At 61.3% G+C, this 26,862-nt stretch overlaps 3 protein-coding genes across 3 annotated transcripts in view; 1 reads left to right on the plus strand and 2 right to left on the minus strand.

Annotated features, from left to right (window-relative positions):
- Positions 1–537: 537 nt before the first annotated feature.
- On the minus strand, positions 538–3,442 carry PPIL1 (peptidylprolyl isomerase like 1). Its single transcript, XM_030965718.1, has 4 exons — positions 3,311–3,442; positions 1,970–2,124; positions 1,823–1,891; positions 538–821 (listed from the first exon to the last, which is right to left on the minus strand). The coding sequence occupies exons 1-4, from the start codon at positions 3,364–3,366 to the stop codon at positions 601–603; spliced, it is 501 nt and encodes a 166-aa protein (XP_030821578.1). The 5' UTR covers positions 3,367–3,442; the 3' UTR covers positions 538–600.
- PSRC1 (proline and serine rich coiled-coil 1) lies at positions 3,365–7,229 on the plus strand. The gene is given in 10 exon segments (XM_030965792.1): positions 3,365–3,441; positions 3,607–3,744; positions 4,825–4,871; positions 4,954–5,011; positions 5,450–5,751; positions 5,754–5,800; positions 5,998–6,154; positions 6,233–6,272; positions 6,274–6,401; positions 6,488–7,229. Coding segments are annotated over 10 exon segments (1,110 nt in total). The 3' UTR covers positions 6,604–7,229.
- CELSR2 (cadherin EGF LAG seven-pass G-type receptor 2) overlaps positions 6,960–26,862 on the minus strand; it is a 31,337-nt gene continuing 11,434 nt past the window's right edge. Inside the window, 27 exon segments of the mRNA XM_030965642.1 lie at positions 6,960–7,738; positions 8,833–9,061; positions 9,135–9,341; positions 9,900–10,043; positions 10,136–10,224; positions 10,740–10,870; positions 10,953–11,069; positions 11,557–11,683; positions 12,507–12,583; positions 12,655–12,767; positions 13,770–13,944; positions 14,455–14,655; positions 15,648–15,774; positions 16,908–17,093; positions 17,494–17,731; positions 18,269–18,412; positions 19,466–19,649; positions 20,289–20,498; positions 20,576–20,670; positions 21,401–21,502; positions 22,268–22,451; positions 22,664–22,784; positions 23,238–23,379; positions 24,045–24,219; positions 25,582–25,695; positions 25,806–25,991; positions 26,588–26,754. Of these exon segments, the coding sequence (XP_030821502.1) occupies positions 7,711–7,738; positions 8,833–9,061; positions 9,135–9,341; positions 9,900–10,043; positions 10,136–10,224; positions 10,740–10,870; positions 10,953–11,069; positions 11,557–11,683; positions 12,507–12,583; positions 12,655–12,767; positions 13,770–13,944; positions 14,455–14,655; positions 15,648–15,774; positions 16,908–17,093; positions 17,494–17,731; positions 18,269–18,412; positions 19,466–19,649; positions 20,289–20,498; positions 20,576–20,670; positions 21,401–21,502; positions 22,268–22,451; positions 22,664–22,784; positions 23,238–23,379; positions 24,045–24,219; positions 25,582–25,695; positions 25,806–25,991; positions 26,588–26,754 (4,013 nt within the window). The 3' untranslated portion in view covers positions 6,960–7,710.

Genomic DNA, 26,862 nt, shown 5'->3' on the forward strand with positions numbered 1-26,862 from the left:
AGTACCTCCCCTGCACCATTCTGGTAACATCCAGCAGCTCCCAGTACTGTCCCGGGTCCTGCACTGGGAGCAAGGGGGGGTGACATCAAGAGCCAGAAGGGGCACCCATTGCTGGGGGGGGTTACCCAGTGCTGGGGGGGAACCCAGTGTATGCTGGCTTGAGGACTCCACTGCCAGTTCGAGGGTCCCCAGTGCTGTGTGGGGAGCCCACTCTGGGGGGACAGCACCAACCCCCCCTTTCCACCCAAAGCTCAGTGATCCAACGGGTCCATGGTAGAGGGACATTCTGGGGTGTCCCCCGAAACTTTGAGGACACACAGACACAACACAATAGGGGTAAATTTGGGTCTCTGGCATCCACTCTGCATGCCCAGGAACTGGGGCCACTGGGAGCTCCATGTCCCCAAGGAGAGACACCCACCCCTCCAAGAGCACCCACAAACCCTTTTTGGGGGGGCTCACAACCTCCTAGACCCCACTATGCCAAAGACATTTCCCCCACCTCTCCTTAAAGCCACCACTCTGTGAGGGAGCCCACCACATCCAACCTCCTTTATTACAAATGAGCAGTACAATTTGGAGGGAGGGCACCCCACACGCCTATCCCGAGGGATATGCCTTGATGACCTTTACATCATCGAGGGGTCGGTCCTGGGAGTTGGTCTCCACCATGGCTAGGCGCCCCAGCACCCCCATTCCTTGGCACACCCTCCCAAAAATGCTGTGCTTCCCATCCAGCCACTGTGCTGGGCCCAATGTCAGGAAAAATTGGCTTCCATTGGTGTCCGGCCCTGCATTGGCCATTGCCAGGATCCCGGCACCTGTGAGACATGGGGACGTGTCACATCGTGGATGGGGATACAGGGGACATGCCACCCCACAGCCAAGGTGCCAGCATGATAGGGGACATGTCATCCCATGGGAGGATGTAATCTCATGGCCAAGATCCCGGTATCATGGGAAACGTCACTCCAAGATTGGGATGCTGGAGGACGTCATCCTATGGCTACGATCCCTGGGACATGTCACTCTATGGACAGACTGCAGGCGAACCTGTCACCTGACAGAGGGGTCTTAATGGACATCAGTAACAACTTGCTCCCATTGGTGTCCAGCCCTATACTGGCCATCACCAGGATCCTAGTGACTGTGGGACATGCACCAAGGATCCTGGTGCCCTGAGGGACATGCCATGCTATGGCCAGGGTCTTCGAGAACATGCCATTTCAGGGATGGGGTCCGGGGGATATGGAGGACATGCCACCCCATGGATTTGGTCTCAGGGACATGTCATCCATCCCCTGGCTGAGGTTCTGGTGTCATGGGGAAAATGTCATCCAATGGAGAGGTCTTAGGAGAACATGCGGAAGAATTGGCTCCTGTTAGTGTCCAGCCTCATGCTGGCCATCGCCAGGATCTTGGTGTCTGTGGGACACAGGGACATGTCACATCAGGAATGTGGAAATAGAGGACAGGGCATCCCATGGCAAAGCTCCTTGGGGTCATGTCACTCCATGGATGGGGTTTTGGAGATACAGAGAACTTGTCACCCTATAGACAGGATCTTGGGGGACAGGGGAGACATGCCACCTCATGGCCAGGTTCTTGGAGGACATACTCCATGACTCCTTGAGACATGCCCACCCCATGACTGGAATCCTGGGAGTCATGTCACTCCTGGGATGAGGACACAGGGGACATCCCACCCCATTCCACAGGTGTGTTCTCAGGGGTCCTGCTCCTCTATAGGTGCTCCTCTATAGGTGGGGTCCTGGGGTCCCAGGGATCCCTCCAGTGTCTTCCCAGTGCTGGCCCCACTCACCAGTGAACTTCAGGTCTGGGTGCAGCTCATCCTCAAACTGTTTCCCGTAGATGGAGGCGCCACCACGGCCTGCAGGGGATTTGGGGGTCAGCAGGAACTCCTGGCACCAGGGTGGGTCCCAGGAAGATTTCAGAGGCCTGTGCTCACCAGTACCCGTGGGGTCCCCTCCCTGCACCATGAAGTCCTTGATGATGCGGTGGAACTTGGTGCCGTTGTAGTATCCGCGGCGGCTCAGCTCAGCAAAGTTCTTGCAGGTGCGGGGGGCGTGTTGCCAGTACAGTTCCAGCACAAGTGGGCCCATCCTGGGATGGGAACACAGGGAATGGGAACGGGAAAGGCATCAGAAATGGGGAAGTAATCCTCACATCCCAAAGTGGTACCCACATTCCCAGCTTCAGACCAAAGCCAGGGGTTGTGTTGCCAGTGCAGCTCCAGCACCAGCAGGCTCATTCTGTGAATGGGAACAGCAGGAATGGGAATGCGAGTGGGAATGGGAATGGGAACTGGAGACAGGATCATCACACTGTGATTCCCACACCCAGTTTCAGACAAAAGCTGTGGGCTTTTTCTGCCAGTACAGCTCCAGCACTGGAGAGCCCATCCTGAGAATGGGAAAACCAGGAATAGGAATGACACTGAGAATGGGGAACAGCACCAGGAATGGGAACAGGAGATGGGGTGGGTCACCCTGCTGTGAACTCCTCCACCTATAGTGTCAATTCTTGCAGCTGCAGAGCGGGGTCATCTCACTGTGACCCCCAACCCCAGTTTGGGACCAAAGTCAGGGAGCTGTGCTGTTAGTACAGCTCCAGCACCAAGCAGGCCCATCCAGGAAATGGGAAATAGGAATACTGGGAATGGGAATGGGAACAAGAACAGGACGGGTAACAGGAAACACCTCAAAGTGATCCCCCACTCTCCCCCCCCCCATATCCCCCCGGGGTCAGTCAGGGACAGGGACCACAGGGGTGAGAGGGGATGCGGGGCAATGGGACACCAGGAGGACATGGATGGCTCTTGGTACCAGGGGAAACAAGCAGGACTGGCTGGTTCTGTGCGGTATCGGGAGACACTGGGGCTAACGGGATACCACAGGATCACTGGGATCTGCCTGGTACCGAGGGGCCTGGGGGTTACGAACACCAGGGGGGACACCGAGGGAACCAGGGGCCCTCTAGTATCGGGGCGGAAACCAGGACTGGTTCATACTGCGGGATAACGGAGCTGTCCCGTTCTGGAGACACTGGGAGTTTCTTAGCACCTGTGGAGTTCAGGGTCTGCCTGATACCGGGGGTTCACGGACACCGGGGACTGCCCCGTACCGGGAGAATCAGGGACTCAAGAACACCGGGGCTGCACGGAAGCCGGGGAGAGAGGGAGCGGACACCGATTTACCGCCAGTGCCGCGGAAGGGGGCGGGACAAGGGGTGGGCAGGGCCTCCCGTGCCGGTACCGGTGCCGGTACCGGGGCGATGCCCCGCCCCTTACGTGGTCTCCATGGAAACGGTGGGCGGCTGCCAGGAGTCGGGCGGGACGGCGGCCATGCTGCGGAGGAACCGATGGCGGAACGACCCTCAGGCGCCGCGCTTCCGGGCCACACCCCCAGCTGTTGAGGGCGGGCGTGGGGGAGGGGAAGAGCCAATCAGCGAGACGAAAGGCGAGGAGACTGGCCAATCAGGATGAACACTTAAAGGGAGCAGGCCAATTGGAACCCGGGGCGGGCGCGCCGCGATTGAGCCGCAAGGGGAGGGGGAATTCGAACGAGACCACGCCCCTTTCCTTAGGCCACGCCTCCTCGGCGCGCGCGACGAGCGGGAGCCGGGGGCGGTGAGGTGGAGGGGGAGAGGGGGGACGAGGGCAGACCGAGACCCTCGGGGAGAGGGGAAATCGGCGGGGAGATCGGGTGGGCCGCGGAGCGCCGGGTAAACCACCCCATGCGGAGATGGGGAGACGCGGGGTCGGGGTGAGGGGCTGGGACCCCCTGGTAGGGGCTGAGGACCCCCAGGGCTGGGGCAGTGGGGCCCGGACCCCCGGTGGGGGCTGGGACCTTCTCAGTGTGGGGCTGGGGTGACCAAGGGATTGGGGTGAGCGGCTGGGACTCGTCGGTGGGGCTGGAACCCTCTTAGTCTGGAGTTGGGATCCCCCCAATGTGGGACTGGGGTCTCCTGGGCTGGGGGGTAAGTGGCTGGGGGATTCCCCAGGTGTGGGGGAGGGATCTCCCCATTGTGGGGCTGAGACCCCTCAGTGTGCGCCTGGGAGGCCCAGGAGTGGGAATGGGACCCCCAGGGTCGGAGTTTGGGTCTGAGACCCCCCCCCGGTATGGGAGCTGGGAGGCCTAGGAATGTGGATGGGACTCCCTCGGGATCGAGAGGCAGAGCTGGGACCCCTCAGTGTGGGGCTGGGGTCCCTAACGGACTGGGGGTGAAGGGCTGGGATCTCTAAGTACGGGAATGGGGTCCTCTTGCATGGGGATGGGACCCCCTGAGGATCAAGATGTGGGGCTGGGGATCCTCCGGAATCGGGGTGTGGGGCTGGGATCCCCCAGGATCGGAGCGTGGGTGTGGGGCTGGGACCCTCTGGGTGTGGAACGAGGGCTCCCCTGGGTGTGGGGCTGCGACGTCCCAGCGGGGTTGGACCCCCTCAGTGTTGGGCTGGGGTCCTCGATAGGGGCTGGGAACCACCATTGTGGCACTGAGGATTCACACGGATCAGGGTATGGGGCTGGGACTTCCCATCGTGGCACTGAGGACACCAGGGCTGGGGGTGCTGGCTGTGGGTTCCCCGGGCGGGGGTCGCCAGTGTCACCCCCGCCTACTGGCGCTGGCGGAGCCATCCCTGTCCCCATCCCGGTGGCACCAAGCCCAGCGGCGCCTGGCACTGGCCGTGTCACCCGCCCGCTGGCTGGTGCCACCGGGCCCCCGCGGGGGGTTGGGGACACGATGAGGGGCGGGTAGGGGCACGGGTGGGGAACCCCGATGGGGTCGGTGGTGACCCCCCCCCAGCTCCCACAGGTGGCCCCGGTGCCCCGAGGCGATGGCCGAGGACCGAGGTACGGCAGCACCAGTGCTGCATGTCCCCCGTGTTTCCCCCCTGGGGCAGGAGGCCGGGGCTCACCCCCAGTGTCCCCCTAGATGTTCGATTTGTCACCGAGGAGAGCTTCGACTTCGGTGTGCTGTCACCGTCTGACAGGTACGGGAGGGTAGTGGAGACAAGGGCACCCCATGGATGGGAACAGGGAGGACAGGGCACCTTGTAGTTGGGAACATGGGGAATAGGATGGGACGTGGAGGACAGGGTACCTCATTGTCAATGTCCTAGGGAACATGTCACCCCATGGATGGCGTTGTGGGGGATGTGGCAACTCATAGCTGAGGTCCTGGGGGCCATGAGGGACATCACACCCCAAAGATGGTGTCCTAAGGAACATGTCACCCCATGAACACAGTTATGAGCGTCCTGTGGATATGTCCCCCTCATAGATGTGGTTCTGGGGGTCCTGGGGGACGTGTCACACAATTAATGGGGTCCTGGGTGGCATGGTGGAGGGGGGGAGATTCCTGCCACTTCTTGGCGGCGGTGTTTGGGGAGCTGACACAGCCATTCACCCTCCCCCCTTCCCATCCGCAGCCAGGAGGAAGAGGAGGATGAGGATAGCCCGGGAAGGGGGTGCCGGCACGGGGACAGCAATGGGCGCTGGAGTCCCCTCAGTGGGCCCCGTCTGGAAGAGATGGTGCGGGAGGCCACGCGCTTGGCAGCACAGTTGGAGGGGTGTCACCTGCCCCCTCCCGCTCCCGGAGACACCCCCGGACCCACCACCACGCCCCCCAGCACACCCCGCAGCCCCCGCCGCCAGACCTTCGTGGTGAAGGACAGCCCGGTGCGGGCACTCCTGCCCACCGTGGAGTCTCAGGGACCTGCCCCCATCTCCCGCCCCCTGCCAAGCCCCGGGGGGCCTCTGCTGCCACCAGCGTCCCCAAGGTAGGTGAGACCCGGGGGTAGGGATCCCAGTGTGGCCGTGTCCCACCTGGGCTGAACACCCAGATCCCCCCCAAACCCATCCTAGAAGGGGGCAGTGAATGCCCCCCTGTCTCCAAGGGGCATCATGAACCCCCCAGCCCTGTGGGTGGGGGGGCACTCACTGAGTGATGTCCCCATGTCCCCTGCTCTATTTTCAGGCAGCCCCCAGCCGTAATTCCACAGCAGCGGCAAAGGGACCCTTGGGTGGCAGGGGGCTCCCCCCCAGCCGCACAGGCCCGCCCCGGCCATGCCCTCCCCAGGGACAGAGGGCTGGTGCCCGGGGCAGGTCAGAGCCCCCCCAGAGGGGGACAGCAGGTAGTTATGGCAAGGGAATGGGGACACCGTGGCCATGGGGGCTTCTGGGCCATACCCCAACCCCCCCTCTCTCCCCAGGCCAGGCTAAGGTGAGGGGGGGCACAGTCTCCTGCCCCCCCAACCCGCCAGCCCCACACCAGGACCACCACCACCCCTGTCCCCTCCGGCTGTTCCCCGGCACCCACTGCCCTCCCCAGGGTGTCCCCTCGGACTCCAGCAGCAGGTGGGAGGACCCCCACCCCCAGAGGTAAGGATGTAATGGAGTTTGGGGGGCACAGGGGATGCCCCATCCCCCGTGCCTCAGTTTCCCTGTGGCTTCTTTCTCCTTTGCAGGTGCAGGGGCAGCACGGGCAGCCCCCACAACTGGTGCCTCGGGGTGCAAACCAGGACCCCCTCCCACCCGCCTGCGGCCCTCCCGCAAGACGGCGGTGAGCAGCACCCCGAGGTGACACCCCCAAACCACCCCACACCCACCCAGAGGCCCTGGGGGCACCCAGACCCCCCCTAGGTACCAGCTAAGGTACCTAGGTTGGGGGTGGGGGGCAGAGCCAAGGCCACCCCAGGGATGAGTTGAGACATCCACTGGGTTTTGGAAGGAGGCAGGCAGCACCAGGGTCCCCCAGGGAGCAGCCAAGGCACCCGTTGGGTTGACAGGTTGCAGGGCAGAGCTGGAACCCACAGGGACCAGCTGAGGTTGGGGTGGCCGAGCCAAGGGCGTCCCCAGGGATGAGCCGAGGCACTCATTGAGTTTTGCTTTAATTACAAAAGGTCTCATCAGCAGTAGGAAACCCCCCACATTCCCCAGCACCCAGGGGCCCCTCATCCCCCCAACACCCATCCCTGGGTTCCCCCACCTGAGCCTCACCCCTGGGCAGGGGTGTCCCAGATTTCCCTGTAACCCCTAGCTGATCCCCCCTCCACATGCTCCCCACCTGGGGGAGTTGGCACCATGGGACAGGTTGCACCTTTGTGGGAGTTGGCACCTTGGGGGGCAAGGGGGGTTGGCACAACGGGGGAAGTTGGTTATAAATTCCTTTTTTTGTATTTTCATGTATTTTTTAAATAAAACACTCTGCTGGGCAAAGGGGCTGGGGGTGATCATGGGGGGACAACAGGGGCACCCTGTGCCACCTTCCCAAGGTGCCAATCCCTGCAAGGATGCAAAGTGCACTGGGGGGATGGTTGTGGCTCCCTGCTCCTTCCGGATGTCCTCTCAGTCCTTGTGCACCCCAGTCCTGGTGTGTTCTACCCCCCGCCCCCACCATGCTGGTGCCCTCCCTGTCCTGGTGTCCCTGGCACAGTGGGTGGGCTGCCTGCTGGGTGGGTCCCCATTAGATCGAGGTCTCGTCGCTCCTGGTGGGGGGACGGACAGGTGGGGGGAGGAGGGGGATGGATACAAAGTACAGGATGAGGGGAGAATAAAAAACAAGACAGACAGATGCATGATGGAGGAGGTGGATGCCAGGGTGCCCTCTGTGCCCCCCGGCACCCAGCGCCAACCCCTTGGGGGAGATGGTGGGGTGGGGTTTGGGGTGGGAGCCCCCAGCCCCCTTGGGTTAATGGAGAAAATTAAAAAACAGAAATCTGGGGGGTAGAGGGGAGAAAAGAGTAGGGTTAGTGCTGCTGTGCCACCTCTGCCCTAGGCATCTGTGGGTGGTCAGGGGTACCCAGTAGGCACCCCAGCACCCAGTGAACACTGCAATGGGCACCCTGACATCTAGTGAGCACCCAGTGGTCAACGGGCACCTTTGGACAGTCAGTGGGCACCCAACATGCACTCCAACACCCAATGGGCACTGTTAGACCCAAGGGGCACCCAGTGTGCACACAGAAGTCATTAGGCACCCAATGGGCAGTCAGTGTAAACCAAATGGATACATAATGGTCAATGGATGCACAATGGGCATCCAGTGGGCACCCATGGACAATCAACTGGCATCCAGTGGGTGCACTTAGACCTGATGAACACCCAGTGAGTATTCGATGGGTATCCAACGGGTATTCTGTGGGTTCCCCAGCCCTCAATGGGCACCCAGTAGGAATCTAGTGAAAAACCAACAGCCACCTTTGCACGCCATGGGCACCCAAGAGGAATCCTGGCACTCACTGGTCACCCGTTGGTTACCCTGGCACCCTACAGACACCCAACAAACACCCTAGACGTGATGGGCACCAATGCGCACCCTGGCACCAATATTCATTGGATCCAAAGGGACTGCTGGGACCTGATGAGCACCCAAGAAGGAACCCTGGCACCTGATGGGCATCCAAAGGGCACCTGTTGGGCACCCTGACACCCAGTGGACACCCAAAGGGAACCCTGGAACCTGACTGATACCCGACAGGTAATGTTGTACCCAATGGGTGTCCAGTCAGTACTGTGGCACCTGATGAGCAGCCAACAAGCAGTGTTGGATCCAATGAGTGCCCAATGGGCACCTGAGAGAAACCCTGGCACCAAATGAGAGTGCAACAGGAACCTTGGCACCCTGGTACCCAGCTATCCTTGCATCTGATAGGCACCCGAAGGGTACCCAACAAGTGGTGTTTGACTGCTTGTCCACCCAACAGGAACCCTGGCACCCAAGGGCACCCTCAAACCCAACAGGTGCCCAGAGGGAATCCTGGCACCCAAAGAACTCCCAGTGAGCACCCCTCAGATGTGGTGGGGCACTCACTCAGAGCCAGAGGAGTCCTCGTCAGCGGTGCCTGTGCGGATGCTCATGGCAATGGGGGTGAGGCCGCTGAGCTGCTCCTGGAGGCTCTGCCGAGGCCGAGGGACGGGAAGGGGGCCCACGTCGCTGCCTGAGGAGGCAGCCGTGCAAGCAGGAGGCGGTGGGGGTGGCCCAGGGCGCTGGGCACTGCCCCGCTCACTGATGGCGGGCAGGCACTTCTTCTTCAGTATCCCTGCAGGAGCAGCATCACCCATGGGTGGGGAGGCCAGGTTTGGAGTGCCCACCCGTGCCATGGCAGCCCATACCTTTGTGGGGGTGGGGCAGGGGCAGCAGCAGGGAGTCCCTGGGGAGTGCCTCGCCGTTGGGCCGGGGGGGGTCACCCCAGAGGTGTCCCTCCACCCCTGCTGGCTGCACTCGCAGCCCCTCGCTACCTCCTGGTCCCTCACTCTCGCTCGCTGTTGTCACAAACTCCCCTGGCCAGTATGGGCATCCCAGGGGCACCAGGGGGTCACCTGTGGGGAAGGAAGGAAGCTGGGACAGGCAGGACCAGGGACCCCTCCCATCCTCACTGGGTGCCCCCATCAGCACATGGTGTGAGAAATGCACCCAAACCCATTGCATCAGTCCCATCCACACCTCAGACTGGACAAGGGGCCATCTTTCCCCCCTGGGTGCCCCAATCAGCACCTCTGACTGCACGAGGAACCCCCAAACCTTTTAGGTGTCTTCCATCAGCACACCAGACCGGACAAGGGACCCTCTCCCTCATATCCACTATACCCACTATGTGTTTATCAAAACTCCAGGCTGGACCAGGGATCCTTTGTCCACTGTGTGCCTCCTGCATCAGGACCCAGCCAAGATGAGAGACCTCCTCCCACCCCCCAAATCTATTCAATGGCCCTATCACCACTCCAGACTGGACAAGGGACCCCTACCCCCACCAGGTGCCCCCCATCACTGTCCTGGATAAGGTGAGGGACCTCCCCCAACCCATTGGGTGCCCCCCATCAGCACCCAGCCAGGCTGAAGGTCCCCCATCTCCACAGGGTGCCCCCTGGGGGTGTTACCAGGGCCGGGGGGACCCAGTGGAGCCCCAGGCAGGGGGTCCCAGCCACGGGGGGCCTCATCCTCGCTGTCAGAGGAATGTGTGGAGTCATACGATCCACTCGGGTCGTCCAGGGACAGGTCACTGTCCGACTCAGTGTCGTGCTCTGTGGGGGGTCACAGGTCAGGAGGTGCCCAGAGACACCTCCTGCCCCCTGGGCCGCGGCTAGGGGCACTCGCCCTATGGGTGAGGCCGTACCCTCGGGCTGGTCCTGGGTGTCAAGGAAGAGCCCCCCAGGCTCAGACAGCAGGACTGGCCCGGGGCTGCCTGCCAGACCCGAGTCCTCCCTGTGGAGACACAATACTCATCAACACCTGATCCCCACTCACAAACACCTACCATCCACTGCCACCCACTGACTGACATAATATCCATCCACTGACACCCACCACCCTGATACCTACCCCTGCCACCTCTTCACCCCAACACCCCCTCAACCCCCTACTCTGTGACCACCCTGCCAACTCACCACTCCATGTGCATGTCACCCTGCCACTGTAGTGCTGTGCACCCATGCCACTGCCCCACCACCCAGCCATCCCAACACCCCCACAAGCACGCCACCCCACCATCCACCAATCCCAACACCCCCACAACCATGTCACCCCACCACCCACCATCCTGCCATCCCAATACTCCCATGCCATGCAATGCCATATTGCTACCCCACCAACCCACCACTCAACCACCCCAGCACCCCCCTACCCCACCATCCTATCACCATTCCATCTTGTCATCCCAGTGCCACACCAGCCCAGGACCCCACAAAAATCCATGCCCTGGTCCCAGCTGTGCCCAGTACCGCCGCACAAAGGGGATGTAGCTCTGGTGGCTCTTGCCCGAGCGTGCAGTGCTGTTCAGGGACCCCGAGGACCCACCACCTGGGGGGGGGTACAGTTGCCCAGCCACGTATGTGCTGTCCCTGCCATAAGCCTGTCAAGGGCACAAGGATGTCATGGCCATGGCACAGGCTGCCCTTCTGTTCCTGGCACCCCCAATGTGGCCCAGCACTCACGGGAGTGAGGGTGGCCTTGGTGGCCAGCGGTGGGTGGTTGCAGCGGGCACAGCTCAGACGAAGGCTCCTTCGCACCTCCTTGCTCAGCACCACACAGAACAGGAAGATGAGGGGGCCCTGGGCAGAAAGGGGGCGGGGGGACAAGGAAGGGTGTGTACAGCCTGGGAGGATACCAGCAGCACCCTGGACCAGTCAAAGGGTCACCATCCAGACTGGGTGCATCCCATTGGCCCCTCAAAGAGAATGAGCCTGCCCCCCACTGATATCTCAAACAGAATGAGGGACCCCCATATGCACTGGGTGACCTCCATGGGCACCATGGAGTGGTTGAGGTGCTCCCATACACACTGGATACCTCCCATTAGTGCCCTGGATATGGCAAAGGACCTCTCTGTGCCCACTGGGTGCCCTACAAATAGGTGTGGGACTCTGGAGGTGCCAAGGATGTGAGGTTCAGGGGGCTCTGGGATCTCTGGGGGTGCCAGGGGTCATGGTCATTGGGGACCCCAGGGGCAGAGGCTTTGGGGTTCTGGAGTCTTTGGGGGTCCCCGGGGTGGTGGCTCTGGAGGTTCCACGAGTGGAGTCTCAGGTGGTTCCCACTGACCTGGAGGCAGTTGGAGGCGGCGAACAGGTAGTGACAGAGCAACGTGTCACTGTTGACTGAGAGCAGGGCCAGAAGCCAGGCCAGGCTGGGCATGGCCAGCAGGACTGCAGCTGTGCGCACCCCAGACCTGAGCACCCCAATGGCACCCAGTGTTACCACAATGACATCTCATGTCACAGCCCTCTGCACTTCTGGCCCCTGGGGTTGCCCCAGCCCCTCATGGCCCCCTCCCCCTCCAGATGCCCCAACTTCCCCTGACCCACTCTGCCATCCATGGGTGCTCCAGTCCCCTGAGCTCCCCTGTTCCCTGTGGGCCCAGCCTAACCCCAGCCCCCTGTGCCCCTTGCCCCAATGCCCTTCTGCCTCCCCATGAGAGCTCTGTAACCCCCTGCCCCCCTAGATGCCCCAATCTCCCCTGACCCCCTCAGTCCCCCACGGCAGCCTCTGCCCTTGATGCCCCCCTGCCCTTCACAGGTGCCCCAACCTCCTGTGCCCCCCTGCCCTCAACAGATGCCCCAGACCTATCCCCCAACCCACCATGGGTGTCCTAGTCCTGTGCCCCCCTGCCCTCCACAGTTGCCCCAACCTCCCATGCCCCCATGCCCCCCATTGGCTCTAGCCCCCTGTACCCCCCTGCCCCCCATGCCCCTTTGCCTCCCCACGGCTGCCCTGCGCCCATAGATGCCCCAGACGCCACTGTCCCCTCCAAGCCCCCGCCCCATAGGCAGCCCAGTCCCCAGAGCCCTCCTGCCCCCCATGGATGCCGCAGTCCATCCTGTGCCTCCCTGCCCTCTGCAGGTTCCCCAAAAGGCCAGCTCCCTATGCATGCCCCCTAGCTCCCAGTGCACCGCAGCCTCTATGGGTGCCCCAACCTCCCATGCCCCCTTTAGGCAACCCCATCCCTGCTGTGTCCCCTGCCCCCTGCAGGTGACCCCGCCTGGGTGACTCACACTGAGCCCCTTTTCTGGAAGCCCTGGGGGGTGGCACAGGTGGCCCTGGCTGCCAGCACCAGGAAGAAGATGCCGACCTGGGGGTGCAGGGAGTGAGCAGGGTGATAGGGGGTCCCATGCCCTCCCCAGCCCCCAGCCCTGTACGCACAGCAAGGGCGGCAGTGCAGGGCCCAGCCAGGCTCCACACCAAGCTGTCGTGCAGGGCCAGCCAGCAGAAGTCAGGGTTCCCATAGCCCTCGGGGTCCAGCCCCACCGCCAGCCCTGCAAAGGAGAGATCAGGAGTGGGGCCAATTCAGTGGATGGGGCTATAAGAGGAGATGGGGCTAAGGTGGGAGGAGCGGGGCTAAACAGTGCGAAGCTATGGCAGGATGGGGCTCGTGGAATGGCAGGGAATGGCTCATGGGTGGCACAGGGCTGGCGAGAAGGTACTGCTCTTGGGGGTGTGGCTACGCTGGGTAGAGACAGCGCTATGCAAATGAGGTTTGCCTAAGCTCTTGGACATGCGGCGGTGTTGGTGAGAGCAGGGATAAGGCACAGGGGGCTTGTCTAAGAGGTTAGTACAGATCTAGTCTCTGGAGGTGGGGTTATGCTGATGAGGACGGGGCTAAGATCCTGGGGGAGTATCTGACTACGATTAATGGAGAAAGGCTATGGCCCTGGGAGCATATTGAAGACGTTGGGAAAGATGCTCTTGGGATGGAGATATGATGGATGAGGGTGGGGCTAAACTCTTGCGGTGAGGATAAAATGTTCGCCAGGGTTATACTCTTTGGGAGGGGCCTATGACCCCAGGGGTGTGCCTGAAAGTTTGGAGGCAGAGCTATGATGAATGAGGGTAGGATTATGGACCATGGGGCCTGTCTAAGATCTTGGGGACTGGGTCTGGTAGACAAGGGCATAGCTATGACTCTGCCTATGTATCAAGGTGGGGCTATGGTGGTTAAGGGTGGAGCTAAACTCTTGGAGTGGGGCTGTTTTGGATTGGGCATGACTATCCTGCTGGAGGCAGGGTTATATCCAGGGGTGTGGCTATGCTGGTAAAGATGAATTTGGGGGTGGGCCTATATTCTGGGTGTAGGGTTACACATGGAAATAGGACCCCACCATGCATCAAATTGATTGCGGGAGTGAGATTCAGGCAGCAGGCCATAGCCTAGAAGGATGTGTGTAGCCACCAAAAGTTGTTGACCCAGGTGGAGGTGGGCAGCTGGTGGTCCAGGGCATGGGGTGAGTATGAGAGCAGGGTTTCACAGCAGGGCTCACCGGTGATGAAGGCAGGCAGTCCCCAGCCCAGTACATGGTAGAAGCGCATGGGACCACGGTCGACATGACGGGGTTCACTACGGCGCCGGTACAGGTGCAGCGCCTCCAGCAGCGCCCAGCCTACCGCACTCAGGTACAGGAACTGCAGCAGGATGGCCACCACCGTGCACGCCAGCTGCACCCGCCCCATCAGTGCCAGCCCACAGCCCCACCCATCCAACCATATGCACAACCCCCCGAGCTCCCCCTTTGACACATCATTCCCCTGTTGAGGTCACACTCCTCTAAAAGGTCCCATTCCTCTTATGGGCCTCACCCCTTGAGTGCCCTACCTCTTTGATGGGCCCCACCCCCTTGACAGCCAACCCCTTTGAGATAAGATGTATCCCTTAGGGAGCCTCACCCCGTTTATCAGACCCTCTGCTTTGCAAGCCCCACCCCTTTATACAGACTCCACCCCTTGAGATCACTACCCCTTTGACAGACCCCACCCATTATAGTCCTCATGTCTTTTAGCTGCCACCCCTTAGGCCCAGCCCACCATGGCCATGCCCACTCCTTAGCTCCACCCGTTTCAGCCCCACCAACGCAAACAATCCAAAGGCAGCAGATCCCCTGACCCAACCAGCCCTTCCCAGTGATCCCCACTCCTTCCCTCCTTTCCCAGCCCCCTTTTCCCACACACCGGGACATCGGCCTGGTTGATGCCAAGCAGGAAGACAAGCTGTGCAAGGAACAGTGCAGCTGTGCCATGCCGGCGGATGCTGTGGCGGTTGGAGCGCAGCCGCCTCAGGGTCCCCAGGGCCAGGACCACCAGCGCCAGCCCCGCCAGCCCCACGCCCAGTGAGCCGTAGGTGAGTGCTGCCAGCGGCAGCACCTCCCCGTTCTGCAGCACCAGGATTGGCATATGTCAGGCATGTGCTCAGTGGCACGCACCCCCAGACATCCGCATCATACAAAGCAATCAGTCCCTGGGCCTGAGAAGTCCCACAATGCACAGCCCATAGGAAGCCCTGCCCACATTATTCAGCCCCGCCCCGGTAACCCCACCCTTTGAAACCCCTATCACAGCGCTTCAACCATGCCCCTCAAAACCCCACCCACATCCTGTAGCTCCACCCTTTTAAACCTCTCCCATACCACTAAGCCCCAGCCCTCAAAACCCCACCCACATCTCTCAGCTCTGCCCCTTTCAACCCCACCTGCACTGGACCCTGCCCCCTGAAGCCGCACCCACAACACTGACTGCACCTCCTTATGTCCCACCCACAGTTTCCAACCCCGCCCCAGGAAACCCTGCCCACATTACTCAGCCACAGCCCCTGAAAACACGCCTGCATCACTCAACCACACCTCTTGTAACCCCACCCACATCAGCTCTGCCCCTTGGAGACCGACCGGCCCACCCTGCTCAGCTGTACCCACTGGAATCCCACTCATGCTGACTGGACCCGCACCTGGGGGAGCTCTGCCAGATCTGACATAGCCAGGCCCATCCCACTTAGTTCTGCCTTAAGGGAGCCCCACCCACTGGATTTAGCCATACCCCTTGGATTTAGCTCCATCCCACTTAAGCCCCACACTTCCCTCAGTTCCACCTCCATGAGCACTCTCACCGCCACCCTGACCCTGACCCTCCTATCCCTGTCCCTCCCCTTTTATCAAAATCCCCGCCCTTGTCCATAAAGCCCCACCCCTGAGCCTGGCACCACCTGACACCCTGTGCCTATTTCTGCAAGTGTCTCCATCCACCCCCATGTCCCCACCAGGGCCCTCACCCTGAGTCATTCCATGCCCCCAGGGTCACTGTGTATCCCACGTGTCACATCTGTCACCATGTGCCCCCATGCACCCCTCTGTGTCCCCCTATGTCCCCACCTCTCGGCGGGAGATGTCCATGAGGACGGCAAAGCTGGTCAGATGGTGGCACTGGCAGCTGACGTGGCTCTGGTTGCGGAAGGCGACTTCACAGCCTCGTGCGGACCAGCCGCCTACACTGCCCGCCCTGCACAGCACCAGAAAGTGACATGAGCCACGACATCTGCCAGGACACCCACCAGGGACAAACACATACACACACACTGTGACACCCACCAGGGACACCCACTCACCCACTGGGGACACCCACGAGGGACACCCACCGGGAACATCCACCTCCACCCAGGGACACGCACTCGACCCAGGACATCCATCCAAGGCGTCACACACTTGGACACCCACCAGCATTCACAGCACTTCAACTATGCCCCTCAAAACCCCACCAACACTGTGTAGCTCCACCCCTTCAAATCCACCAGGGACACATGCGCTGGGGACACCCGCTGGCGTCACTCTCCCACAGGGACTCACACCCACAAGGTACATCCACAGACAACATACACCCACCCACTGGGACATCCATCCACCCAGCAGAGAGAACCGCTGCCACCTGGGGACACTCACCCACCAGGGACACTCATCCGGGAACACCCCTCCATTTGGGGACACACCCCCATCCTACCTGACATCCACCAGGGTTAGAGCTGCCCCCTCACATCCTGTTCCCATGTTACTGACCCATGACCCACAGGGTTATTGGGGCATCCATCCTGCCCTGTCCCCACATTCCCTGTCCCCTATTCCCATGTCCCCTGTCGCCTCAAGGTGTCCTTATCCCTGTTATTGTGTCCCCTGTCTCCATGGGATGTCCCCTTCCCCATGCTCCCTGTACCCGCAGAGTGTACCCACACCCATCTCCTTAGGGTGTCCCCATTCCACATCCGCTGTCCCCTCTGAGGTGTCCCCATCTCCCTGGGGTGCCCCCACTTCCATGGCCCCTCTCCCCCCACAGTGTTTCCTGTTCCCCTGGTGTGTGCCATGTCCCCTGTTACCTCAGCATGTCTGTGTCCCCCCATGTTGTCCCTGACTCCCCAAGATGTCCCCATCCCTCCAGAGTGTTCCTTGGGATATCCCCTGTTCCCCTGGGTGTTGTTACACCCAGATCTCCTGTCTCCCTGGGGAGATCCCTTGTCCCTCTGCAGTGTACCCATCTTCCCCAAGGTGTTCCCATCCCCAATCCCACGTCCCTCTCTGCTGGGATGTCCCAGTGCCCCCAGGGTGTTCCTGTCACCCTTGGGGTGTCCCCTGTCCTGCTCTCACCACAGAGAGTGGTTCCAGAAGACGCAGATGGGCTTGGAGCGCTCCTGGGTCTCCAACAGCCGGAACTGGAGGGTGATGGGTTTGGCCAGCACCCGGGGGGTCCCCATGCCCCCCACGCCATCTGTACCCCCCGTGTGCACGCTGATGCTCACCACCGGTGTGTTGATGATGGGGCGCTTGGGCACCCTGGGGGACACCGGTGTCAGGAAGCCCACTCAGGGTGCCCCAAAACCCACCTTGGTGCCACAGAGTGTCCTGGCACCACACAGACACTGTGAGGGCACCTCTTTCTACCCTGTCCTCTTTTTTGGGCACTCCTTTCTCCCCTGTGCCCTCTTTTTTGGGCACCCCATGTGCACCATCCTTGGGCATCCCTTGAGCCACCTCCCCAACCTTCTGCCCCCCATCCTCAGGCACTCTCTGCGCCTCCCAGCCTTGGGCACCCCATGTGTCCCCTTCACCATTCCTCCCCTGGGAACCCTCCGGACACCCCTGGCCCCATCTCCCTTGCCCCCTAGATGCTTGGTTTTGCCCTGACACCCCATGTGCCACCCCCAGCCCCCCAGGCCCCCATCCCCAGTGGCACCGGAGGCTGCGCTTGTCGGCATCGAAGTGCTGGGGCAGGAGACCGGCCAGGGTACGGTAGATGATGACGCTGACGATGGCCTGGCCCTCACCCAGGGATGGGCGGCGCTTGTGCCGGGTCACCACAGTCATCCCTGCCTCCTCCTCTTCCACTTTTTCCTCTTTGCCTGCTTCATCTTCCTTCTCCTCCTCCTGCCCACCTGTGCCCTGTGGTGCCTGCCCATGCCCGGTTGAGGGGCCTGGGGGGCCGTGGACAGGGGGCAGCATGATGTTCTGAGACCTCATTGGGGTCCCTATGGCCACCCTGGAGTCCCCAGCTCTGCCAGTGCCATGACCACAACAAGGTTCCCCCAACACTTCCAGCTCCAGGGGTCCCCATGTCCACACCAGGGTCCCCAACGCTGTCAGCTCTATGACCACAATGAGGTCCCCATGGTCACATTTGTGTCCCTAACCCTGCCCCCTGCCATGGCCACACCAGGATCTCTGATGCCATCCTGGGGTTCCTGGTCTTTGCATCCTTATCAGTACCATCCTGGGGTCCCAAACCTGCCAGCCCTGTGGCCACACTGGACTCCCCATGGTGGCACTGGGATTCCCAACCCTGTCAACCCATGGGTATCTGGGGTTCCCCTATCCCTGCCAGCCACCAGCCAGGGTCCCCAGCTGTGCCATGTCCCCATGGCCAAATGGGGGGTCCCCCAAGCTCTGCCAGCCCCATGGATGCAAATGGGTCCCCAACCCTGCCCCCTGTCCCCCCTATGCCCCAGACTCACGCCTGTCCTCGGGGGGCCGGAAGATGTTGTCAGGCAGGATGACGGTTGTCTCCAGATCTGGGAGTTTCTCCCCCCGCAGCGCCTCATACCGTGGCAGGCGGGCACCCGCAAAGCTGCTCTTGTCCAGCCGCACCACTGACACCACTGTGGCACCACGTCACCACGGCCCAGCATGGCCCCCACCAACCCTGAGGCACACAGACCCCGGCACCCACCGACCCCAGCGCACACCGACCCCAACATTCACTAATCCCAGGGCGCACCAGGCCCAGTACACACCAATACCAGCACCCACCAATCCTGATACCCAACAACCATGGGGAACACAGACCTTGGCACCCACTTACACCAGGACACACTATCCTCTGCATTCACTAATCCCAGGGCACACCAAGCCCAGCACAAACCAACTCCAGCACCCACTGACCCTGGGGCACACCGACCCCAGCACTCACCAACCCTGGCACCCACAAACCCCAGAGCCATGGATCCTGGGGCACACAGACCCCAGGACCATAGATCCCACCACCCACTAATCCTGTGGCACACAGACTCCAGAACCCACTGAGCCCAGCACCCACTGACCTGGCACCCAACGGCCCCGGAGCAATGAATCCATACACCCACAGACACTAGCAGCCACCAACCCTCCCATGTCCCTGGGCACATGGACCCCAGCACCCACTGACACCAGTACCCACCAAGCCTGGAACACACAGAACACAGCACCCTCTATACTCAGCACCCACTGACCCCAGGGCACACAGACCACAGCCCATGTCCCCAGGGACACACACGGGCCTCTAGGCATACCCATGTTCCCCAGAACATGTTCCCCAGCCACACAAATGTCCATGTCCCCAGCACATGTTCCCAGGTACCCATCAGACATGCATGCATACTCCCAGCTCACATGTTCTTGTGCACACATACTCTGGGTATATACATGTTTGTGTTCCCCGACGCACATCCATGTCCCCAACACACACACATTCCCTGAGCACACACATGTCCCCAAGCACACACATGTCCATTGTCCCCAGCACATACATCCCCCAGGCATATCCATGCCCATGTGCCCAGCACCGCACCAAGGGCACATGTGTGTTCCCAGGCAGACACATGCTCCCAGCATGCCTATGTTTTCAGGCAGATACCCCCCACCACAGCCCTCTGGCCACACACGTCCCCACTGACCGATGTTAGGGGTGACAATGGTGAAGGGGCTGAGGTAAGTCTGGGGCATATTCCGTGCCAGGGCTCGTGCATACTCCTCAAAGTGCTGCAGCAGCTGGGCTGTGCCACCCTCCGTCTGCTGGATCAGCTCCCAGTGACGCTTGTTTCCCATGTCCAGCAGCGCACTGCCGACCCGCAGCAGGTTCTGGGGGCAAGGCTGAGGTAGTGGCACTGGGAGCTGGCACTTTAGGGTCTGGGCAGGGGATCCCTAACCTCCCCTGCAGGACTCTATGGCTGGGGCATACTGGCACTGGCAGTGGGGAATGGGGGTGCTGAACCCCCACAAAGTTGAGGCTGCACCCTGAGCCACACCAACACCCGCTGCTCAGGGCTGCCCACCACCCTGGTATCAAACCTCCTACACCAACATTCCTCTCTAGGTGGGTGCCCATCACCGTGGTGCATGGGATCCCTCATCAATACCCTTCCCAAATGGGTGCCATTCACCCTGGCACCCAGATTCCTGCACCAACACCTCCCCCCTTCCCCTGCAGATGCCCATCACCCCAGTGTTTGACCTTCTGCCCAAATACAGCCCTCCCCAAAGGGGTCCCCGTAACTCCAACCTCTCTTCCTTCTCCCTCAACCTCCCTCCGCAATGCCTGTCATCCGGGTATCTGCTCTCCTGCCCCAATATCCCTCCCCAACAGGCTGCCCATCACCCTGGTGTCTGGGCTCATGCACCCACATCCCCCACCATGGGAGCGCTCATCATCCCAACCTCTTTTCCGCCTTGCCCATTCTCCATCTGGGCATGTCCCCATCCCTGTGATCTCACGCCCACCTCAGTGAAGTGCACGTCCTGGGTGGCAGCGAGGCGGAAGCCGCGCTGGCGGCTCTCGTGGCGCAGCAGGGCCCCTGCCAGGCGGTATGCCAGGTGCACGTCACTGCCAAAGTACCCGCGGGCCTCACGCGTCGCTTCGCGCAGTGCCAGCGCCACGCGCCGGGACTGCCCTGCATCCCACCGGGACTCGTTGCCCACCAGCTGCTCCGCCTTGGGGGGAGACACACAGAGTCAGGGGAGCCCCAGCGGCACTGTCGCATGGCTGCTGCTGGTGTTCCCCGGCTCACCCAGGGGCGAAGGGCAGCAAAGGCCAGCGCGCTGCAGTTGAAGAGGTTGGGGGGCAACCAGCCCTTGTGCTCGTCACAGTGGCGCAGTGCTGTGCCTGTGGGATGGGGACACTGAGTGCACCATGGGGACAATGGGGCAGCCTCACTTCACAGCACGCTAGCAGTGCTGCCAGTGTCACGCTCCTGCTCCACCCTGCAGTGATGCCAGAGTGGTGCCCCCAGCCTTGTCCCAGTGGTGCCATGCCCTGTTCCAGCTGTGCCACCACAGTGTCACACTCCTGTGCCACCCCCTAGTGACACCACCATGACAGTCACGAGTCCTGATGCCACCAGTGCCACACTCTTTGCAGTGACACCACAGCCTCATCTCAGCAAGTCCACACTTAGGTCACCCCTACTCCATCTTGGTAGTACCACCAAGGTGTCACCACCCCTAACCCATCCTAGCAGTTCCACCCCAGTACCAACCCAATAACACCACTACAGTATCACCCCCCTGCCCTGTCCCAGTGATGCCCCATGGCGCCACCCCACCCCAGCTCCATCCAACTGGTGCTACCACCATGACACACCCCAGCCCTGTCCCATTGATGTCAACATCCCATAGCAGTGCCACCACCATATCACCACCCTGAAGTGACACCATGGTGTCCTCTCTCCCCACCATGTCTCAGCAGTGCAATCACAGGGTCACCTCCCTGTACCACCCAAGCAATGCCACCCCTCTAAGCCCCGTCCCAGTGACATCACCACCATGTCACCCCCAGCCCCATTCTGGCAGTGTGCCCAGTGCCACCCGCATCCTGTCCCCATGTCCCCACATACCGACAGAGCCCTTGGGGCACGGGGCTGCAGCTGGCAGCCCAAACCGAGTGCGGGGCCACCAGATGCCAGCCTCAATGGCCCGGGGACAGCTGTCGTAGTTCACTGCAAGACACAACAGGGCATCAAAATGGGGGACACAGGGTGACAGTAGGGCAGCAGTGGCACCTGGTCACTGGAACCCAGGGTAACACAGCGTGACACAGGCTAACAGCATAGTGACAGCAGCGGCAGAGCAGGATGACAAAAGGATAACACAGGGTAAAAGTAGGGTGGCATAGTGGCACAGGGTGATAGCAATGTGACAGCAGTGTGACACAGGGTGACAGTGGGGCAACACAAGGTGTCAACGGGATTACACCAACAACTAAGGTGTTGGTGGAACTCAGTTGCCAGCAGCCAGGGTGACAGCAGGTGACAAAAAGCATCGAGGTGGTGATGCAGGGTAGCACAGGGTGACAGTAGCACCCAGTCACTGGCACTTGGAGTAACACAGGGTGACACAGGGTTGCAACAGGGCAGCATAGGGTGACACAGGGTGATACAGGGTGACAATGGCACTTGCTGGCCCCCAAGATGGCAGCTGTGGCAGAGCAGGTGAACATCAGGATGGCACAGAGTGGTGTAGGGTGACACAGGATGACAGCAGGGTGACACCAGTGTGACACAGAGTGACAGTGGGGTGACACAAGGTGACAATGGGGTCAGTAGGGTGACAGCAGAGTGACAGTAATACCTGGTCACTGGCACTCAGAATGACACAGGATGACATAAGGTGACAAAAGGTCACAGAGAGTAATGGAGGGTTACAGCAGGGTAACAGTGGGCACTCAGGGTGACACAGGGTGACACAAGTTGACAGTCCTCTACCTTCACAGCCGCTGGCTGTCACCTCAGCGAAGGGATTGTCACAGCGATCACAGTGATGGCCGATGACACCAGCTTTGCAGGGGCACTGTCCAGTGTTGGCATCGCAGCGGCGCGACAGTGACCCAGTGGGGTAACACTCACAGGGGTGGCATGTGTCCCCTCCTGGTGGGCGGTAGTGGTTGTCCTGGGGGGACACAGGGTCACTGCAGGCATGGGGATGGGGTGACAGGGGGCTGACAGGGAGGTGACAGGGAGGTGACTGGGAGGTTGTCGGGGGCATGAGAGGGCATGACAGGGAGGTGACAGGGTGACAGTGGGGTGGCAGGGAGAAACAGAGAGGTGACAGGAGGATGGCAGGGGTTGACAGGGGAGGTGACAAGGGCTGGCAGATCCCACCTTGCAGCGACACTCGCCCGTGGTCTTGTTGCAGTCTGGGTCAAAGCCATGGGTGATGTCACAGCTGCAGGGGCCGCACATGGGGTGTCCCCACCACCCCCGTGGGCATGGCTGCGCCTCCCTGGGGACAATGGAGCTGGCACTCGAGCACCATGCCAGAGTACTCCCACAATGCCACTTGTAAACTCACATGGCCCCTTGTACACCCCCACTGTCCCTTGCATACCCACATGGCCACTTGTACCCTCACAGTGCCACCTGTACCCCCACAGTGTCCTTTGCACCCCTACTGTGCCACTTCTACACCCACAGTACCACTTTTCATCCACAGTGACCCCGGCATACTCACCACAGCTCTTGCACAGCCATTGTGCCCTTTCCATGCTCCCCCTGCCTTTTGCACACCCACTGCAGCTCTCACATATGCACTATGCCCTTTGCACACCCACCCTGCCCCATATGCCCACCCTCCTCTCACCCCACGCCCTGCCCCCGATGTCCCTCGCTGTGCCCCCACTCCCCCAGGCGCTCCATGCCCCCCCAGAACACGCGTGTGCCCCACAGTGTCACCAACCGGTGCTGGCAGAGGGCCCCAAAGGTGCCCGGGGGACATTGACAGGCATAGCCGGGGGCCGTGCCTGGATGGCGAGTACAGGTGCCTGGAGGCTCGCAGGGGTCCAGGGCACAGGCACTGACGCAGCTGTCACCAAAGTACCCTGGGCACAGGACAGGATTTGAGACAACAACGGGGGACACTGACAGAGGGCAGGGATGGGGATGAGGGGCAGTGCCCAGGGGTGACAGTAATAAGGAGTGGCAGTGACAAGGGAGGGTGGCAGTGCCTTGGGGACAGGGGTGGAGGGGTGGTGCCCAGAAGGGTGGTGTTGTTGGGGCAATATGTCACAGGGTGACAGTGCTGGGGATGGCAGTGTCTCAGGGTTGTCAGGAGGTGCTGGGGGGTTTCCACTCATGCGGGTGGCAGTGGGGGGTGTCAGAGGGGTGACAGTGTCTCAGGGGGTGTTGGGACTTGTCGGAGGTTCCAGGGGGTCTCTGGTCACCAGGGTAGCAGTAGGGGGTGTGACAGGGGTGTCTCAGTGGTGTCAGTGTCCCATGGGGTGTCAGGGGATGTCAGAGTGTCTCCATTCAAAGGTGTAGAAATGAGGAGTGTCACAGGGGTGTCAGCATCCTGGTGGTGTCAGTCTGTGTCGGGAGAGTGTCAGGGAATGATGGGAGGCTGCTCGGGGGGCCTCAGAGGTCTCAGGATGTCCCCATTCACTGGAGTGGCAGAGGGGGTTGTTACATGGGTGTTAGTTCCAGGGCTACTGGGGGAAGTCTGGGATGTGTTGAAGTGGTTTCAGGGGTCTGGGGGATCCCTGCTCACCAGGGTGGCAGCGGCATGAGAAACTGTCCCAATCATCACTGCAGTAGCTGTGGGGGGGGCAGGGCCCCGAGTCGCAGGGATCAGGCAGGGCACAGCCCCCCTCCACATTCACCTGCGCCACCTGTGCCAAGCTCAGGGCATCCGCAGTCACCACAGGGTCCCCAACACGCAGGCCCTGCAGGGTCACTCATCAATGTCTTCACTAAGACCCCTGAGCCACCCTGGACCCCCCAACACAATCCACTCCATGCCTCAGTTTCCCTCACCATTCCCCAGAGACACCACGAGAATTCTCTACACAGTGTCACCATCAGTGTGCTCTCACCACCACACAGGACCCACCATGTCACCCTAAAATCCCCTGCCCTACTGCCATCCCTACCTCAGTGTCCTCTGCCACAACACAGGACACTCCAGGACAACCTGGACCACCCTGCAGTGTCACCCCGTCCTCAGTTTCCCCCACCATGACACTGGACCCACTGTGCCACCCTGAAGCCCCTGTGTCATGTCACCTGTCATCGTACCTCAGCACCACCTGGTGACACCCTCGTGTTACCTGCAGTGACCTCTCAGTGACCTGGGACACCCCTTCATCCCAACCCAACCTCCTTGTGTGGGGTCACTTGACAGTGACCACAGTGATGCCCCAGCCGCCATGACCCCTCCTGCCCCAGTGCCATGCCCACTCTCAATGTCCCTCGCTACTACCCAGGACCTTTTGTGTCACCCTTTTGTGTCACCCTGTTCAGTCTGTCCCCACAACACGTGACACCCTGAACCCCACACCAGGACCCACTATGTCACTCCAGCCCCCCTCTCCAGTCCCGTCACCTCTGGGTGCTTCAGTGGCCCCAACACCAGCCGGTACCCCCTGTACAACCCATGACCTCCACAGTCACACCCGTGCCCCACAGCCATGTCCCCATCCTGCCAGACCCCATGTCACTATGCAGTACATCCCCAATGTCCTGCCTACACAGCCGATGTCCCCTTGTCCTGTGTCATCTCCCTGTACCCACATCCCTGCGCCCTTCTCCATCCTGCCCATGTCCCCATGTCCTGTGCTATGCCCCACTCCACGTCCCCAAATCCTGTGACATCCCTGTGCCTCCCACCCATTCTACCCATGTCCCCCTGTCCTTGTGCACATCCCTGTGCCTCCCACTATCCTGCCATGCCCCCACTTCTCTGTGTCATGTTCCCAAATCCCATGTCCCCAAGCCGGTGCCAGGTCCCCAAGCACTGGACCCATGCCCCTGTGCCCCTCTTCATCATACCCTTGTCCCCATCCCCAAGGTAAGGCCCTGCTTCACTGTGCCCTGTCCTCACCCTGTGCCACATCACCAGCATCTGTGCCCCCATCCCTGTGCCCATTTCCCCAAGCCCTATGCTATGTCCCTGTGTTCATGTCCCTGTGCCGCCCTCCCATTGTGACCATGTCCTTATCCCCTCTTCCACATCCCCAAGCCCACCCCCCTTCCCCTACACCCTCAACCCCATGCTCCCCACACCCTCGGTGCCCGCACCTCCATACCTGCAGACACCCCTGGAACCCCTCCTCCACGGTGCCACTGTCTCCCAGCAGCCCCCCGAGGCTGAGCGTGCGCAGCCGCAATCCTTGCAGCTCTCCAGGGACATCACCCACCGCCTGGGGGGCACAGGGACCCCCGTGGGTGCCTTGGGGTGCCATAGGGGGTGCCACGGTGGCATGCGGGAATCATCAGAGTGGATGCCCCCTGTGCCTCAGTCTCCCCATACCTGGTGGCGGCCATAGTCGAGGGTGAGAAGAAGGAGGGTGGCAGAGGGGTTGTGGCCAGGGCGCCCCCGCAGCTCCAGCTCCACGTGGTGCCAGGCACCGTCATTGACTTTGGCCTGGGGTAGACGCAGGGTGGCCAAACGGGTCCCCCCTTGCCAGGCACCAGCCTCCACCTGCCCCTCGCTCAGCTGTGAGGGGTAGACATGTCAAGGACCCCAAAAACCTGATGGGCACCAGGCACTGCCCACTGGGAAATACAATTTCCCCTGGGACAGTAAGACAACCCCTCAGGTAATGCCCCCTCAAGGAGTGGCACCCCCTTGCACTGTTCCCCCCCCACAGCAATACTGCAAATGCCAACAGACTCCCCCCAGGGCAACACTCCCCTGGCACAGGGTAACTCCCCTATTCCAACTCCCCATGCCACTACCTCCCCGTGGCCATATACAACCCCCCAGCAATACCTCCGATTCCAATGACCCCCCCAGGGTAATAAACCCTGTGCCAACAACTCCCCAATGCCAATAACACCCCCATCTTCAGAGCAATAACCTGTGGTACTGCCCCAGTGCCAACACCCCTATACTCCTGCTCAAGTCAATACCCTCCCAGGGCAATGACTTCCCTCATGCCAATGACACCAAAACCAATACCTCCTGTGACAATGATCCCCACTCAAATCAATAACACCCCCACGGCAACCACCTCTCCTCCCCGGCCCCTTTCTCAGGAAAACTCCCCTATTCGCCTCCCCGTGCCCTCCCCATGCCTCCCCCGTGCCCACCTGCAGGATGAGGGTCAGGCGACCTCCGGCCCCCGCCCGCAGCAGAACCCCGCGGGGGTGCCGGGTGCGGAACATGATGCGGACTGGCCAGGGCAGGGAGAAGGGCAGTGCCAGCCCGTTCCACGCCACACAGCTGCTGCCCACAAACCGCTGCGGGCCCACCATTTCTGCAGGGCATGCATGTGGGACAGGGGGCAACTCCATGACCCCCCACAAGCCCACCCCAGGGATGCCTGTGCCATGACACGGCCATGCACCCCCCCATACAGACCACC

Source organism: Camarhynchus parvulus, chromosome 26 (genome assembly GCF_901933205.1).
Source record: "Camarhynchus parvulus chromosome 26, STF_HiC, whole genome shotgun sequence".
NCBI classification, from domain to species: domain Eukaryota; kingdom Metazoa; phylum Chordata; class Aves; order Passeriformes; family Thraupidae; genus Camarhynchus; species Camarhynchus parvulus.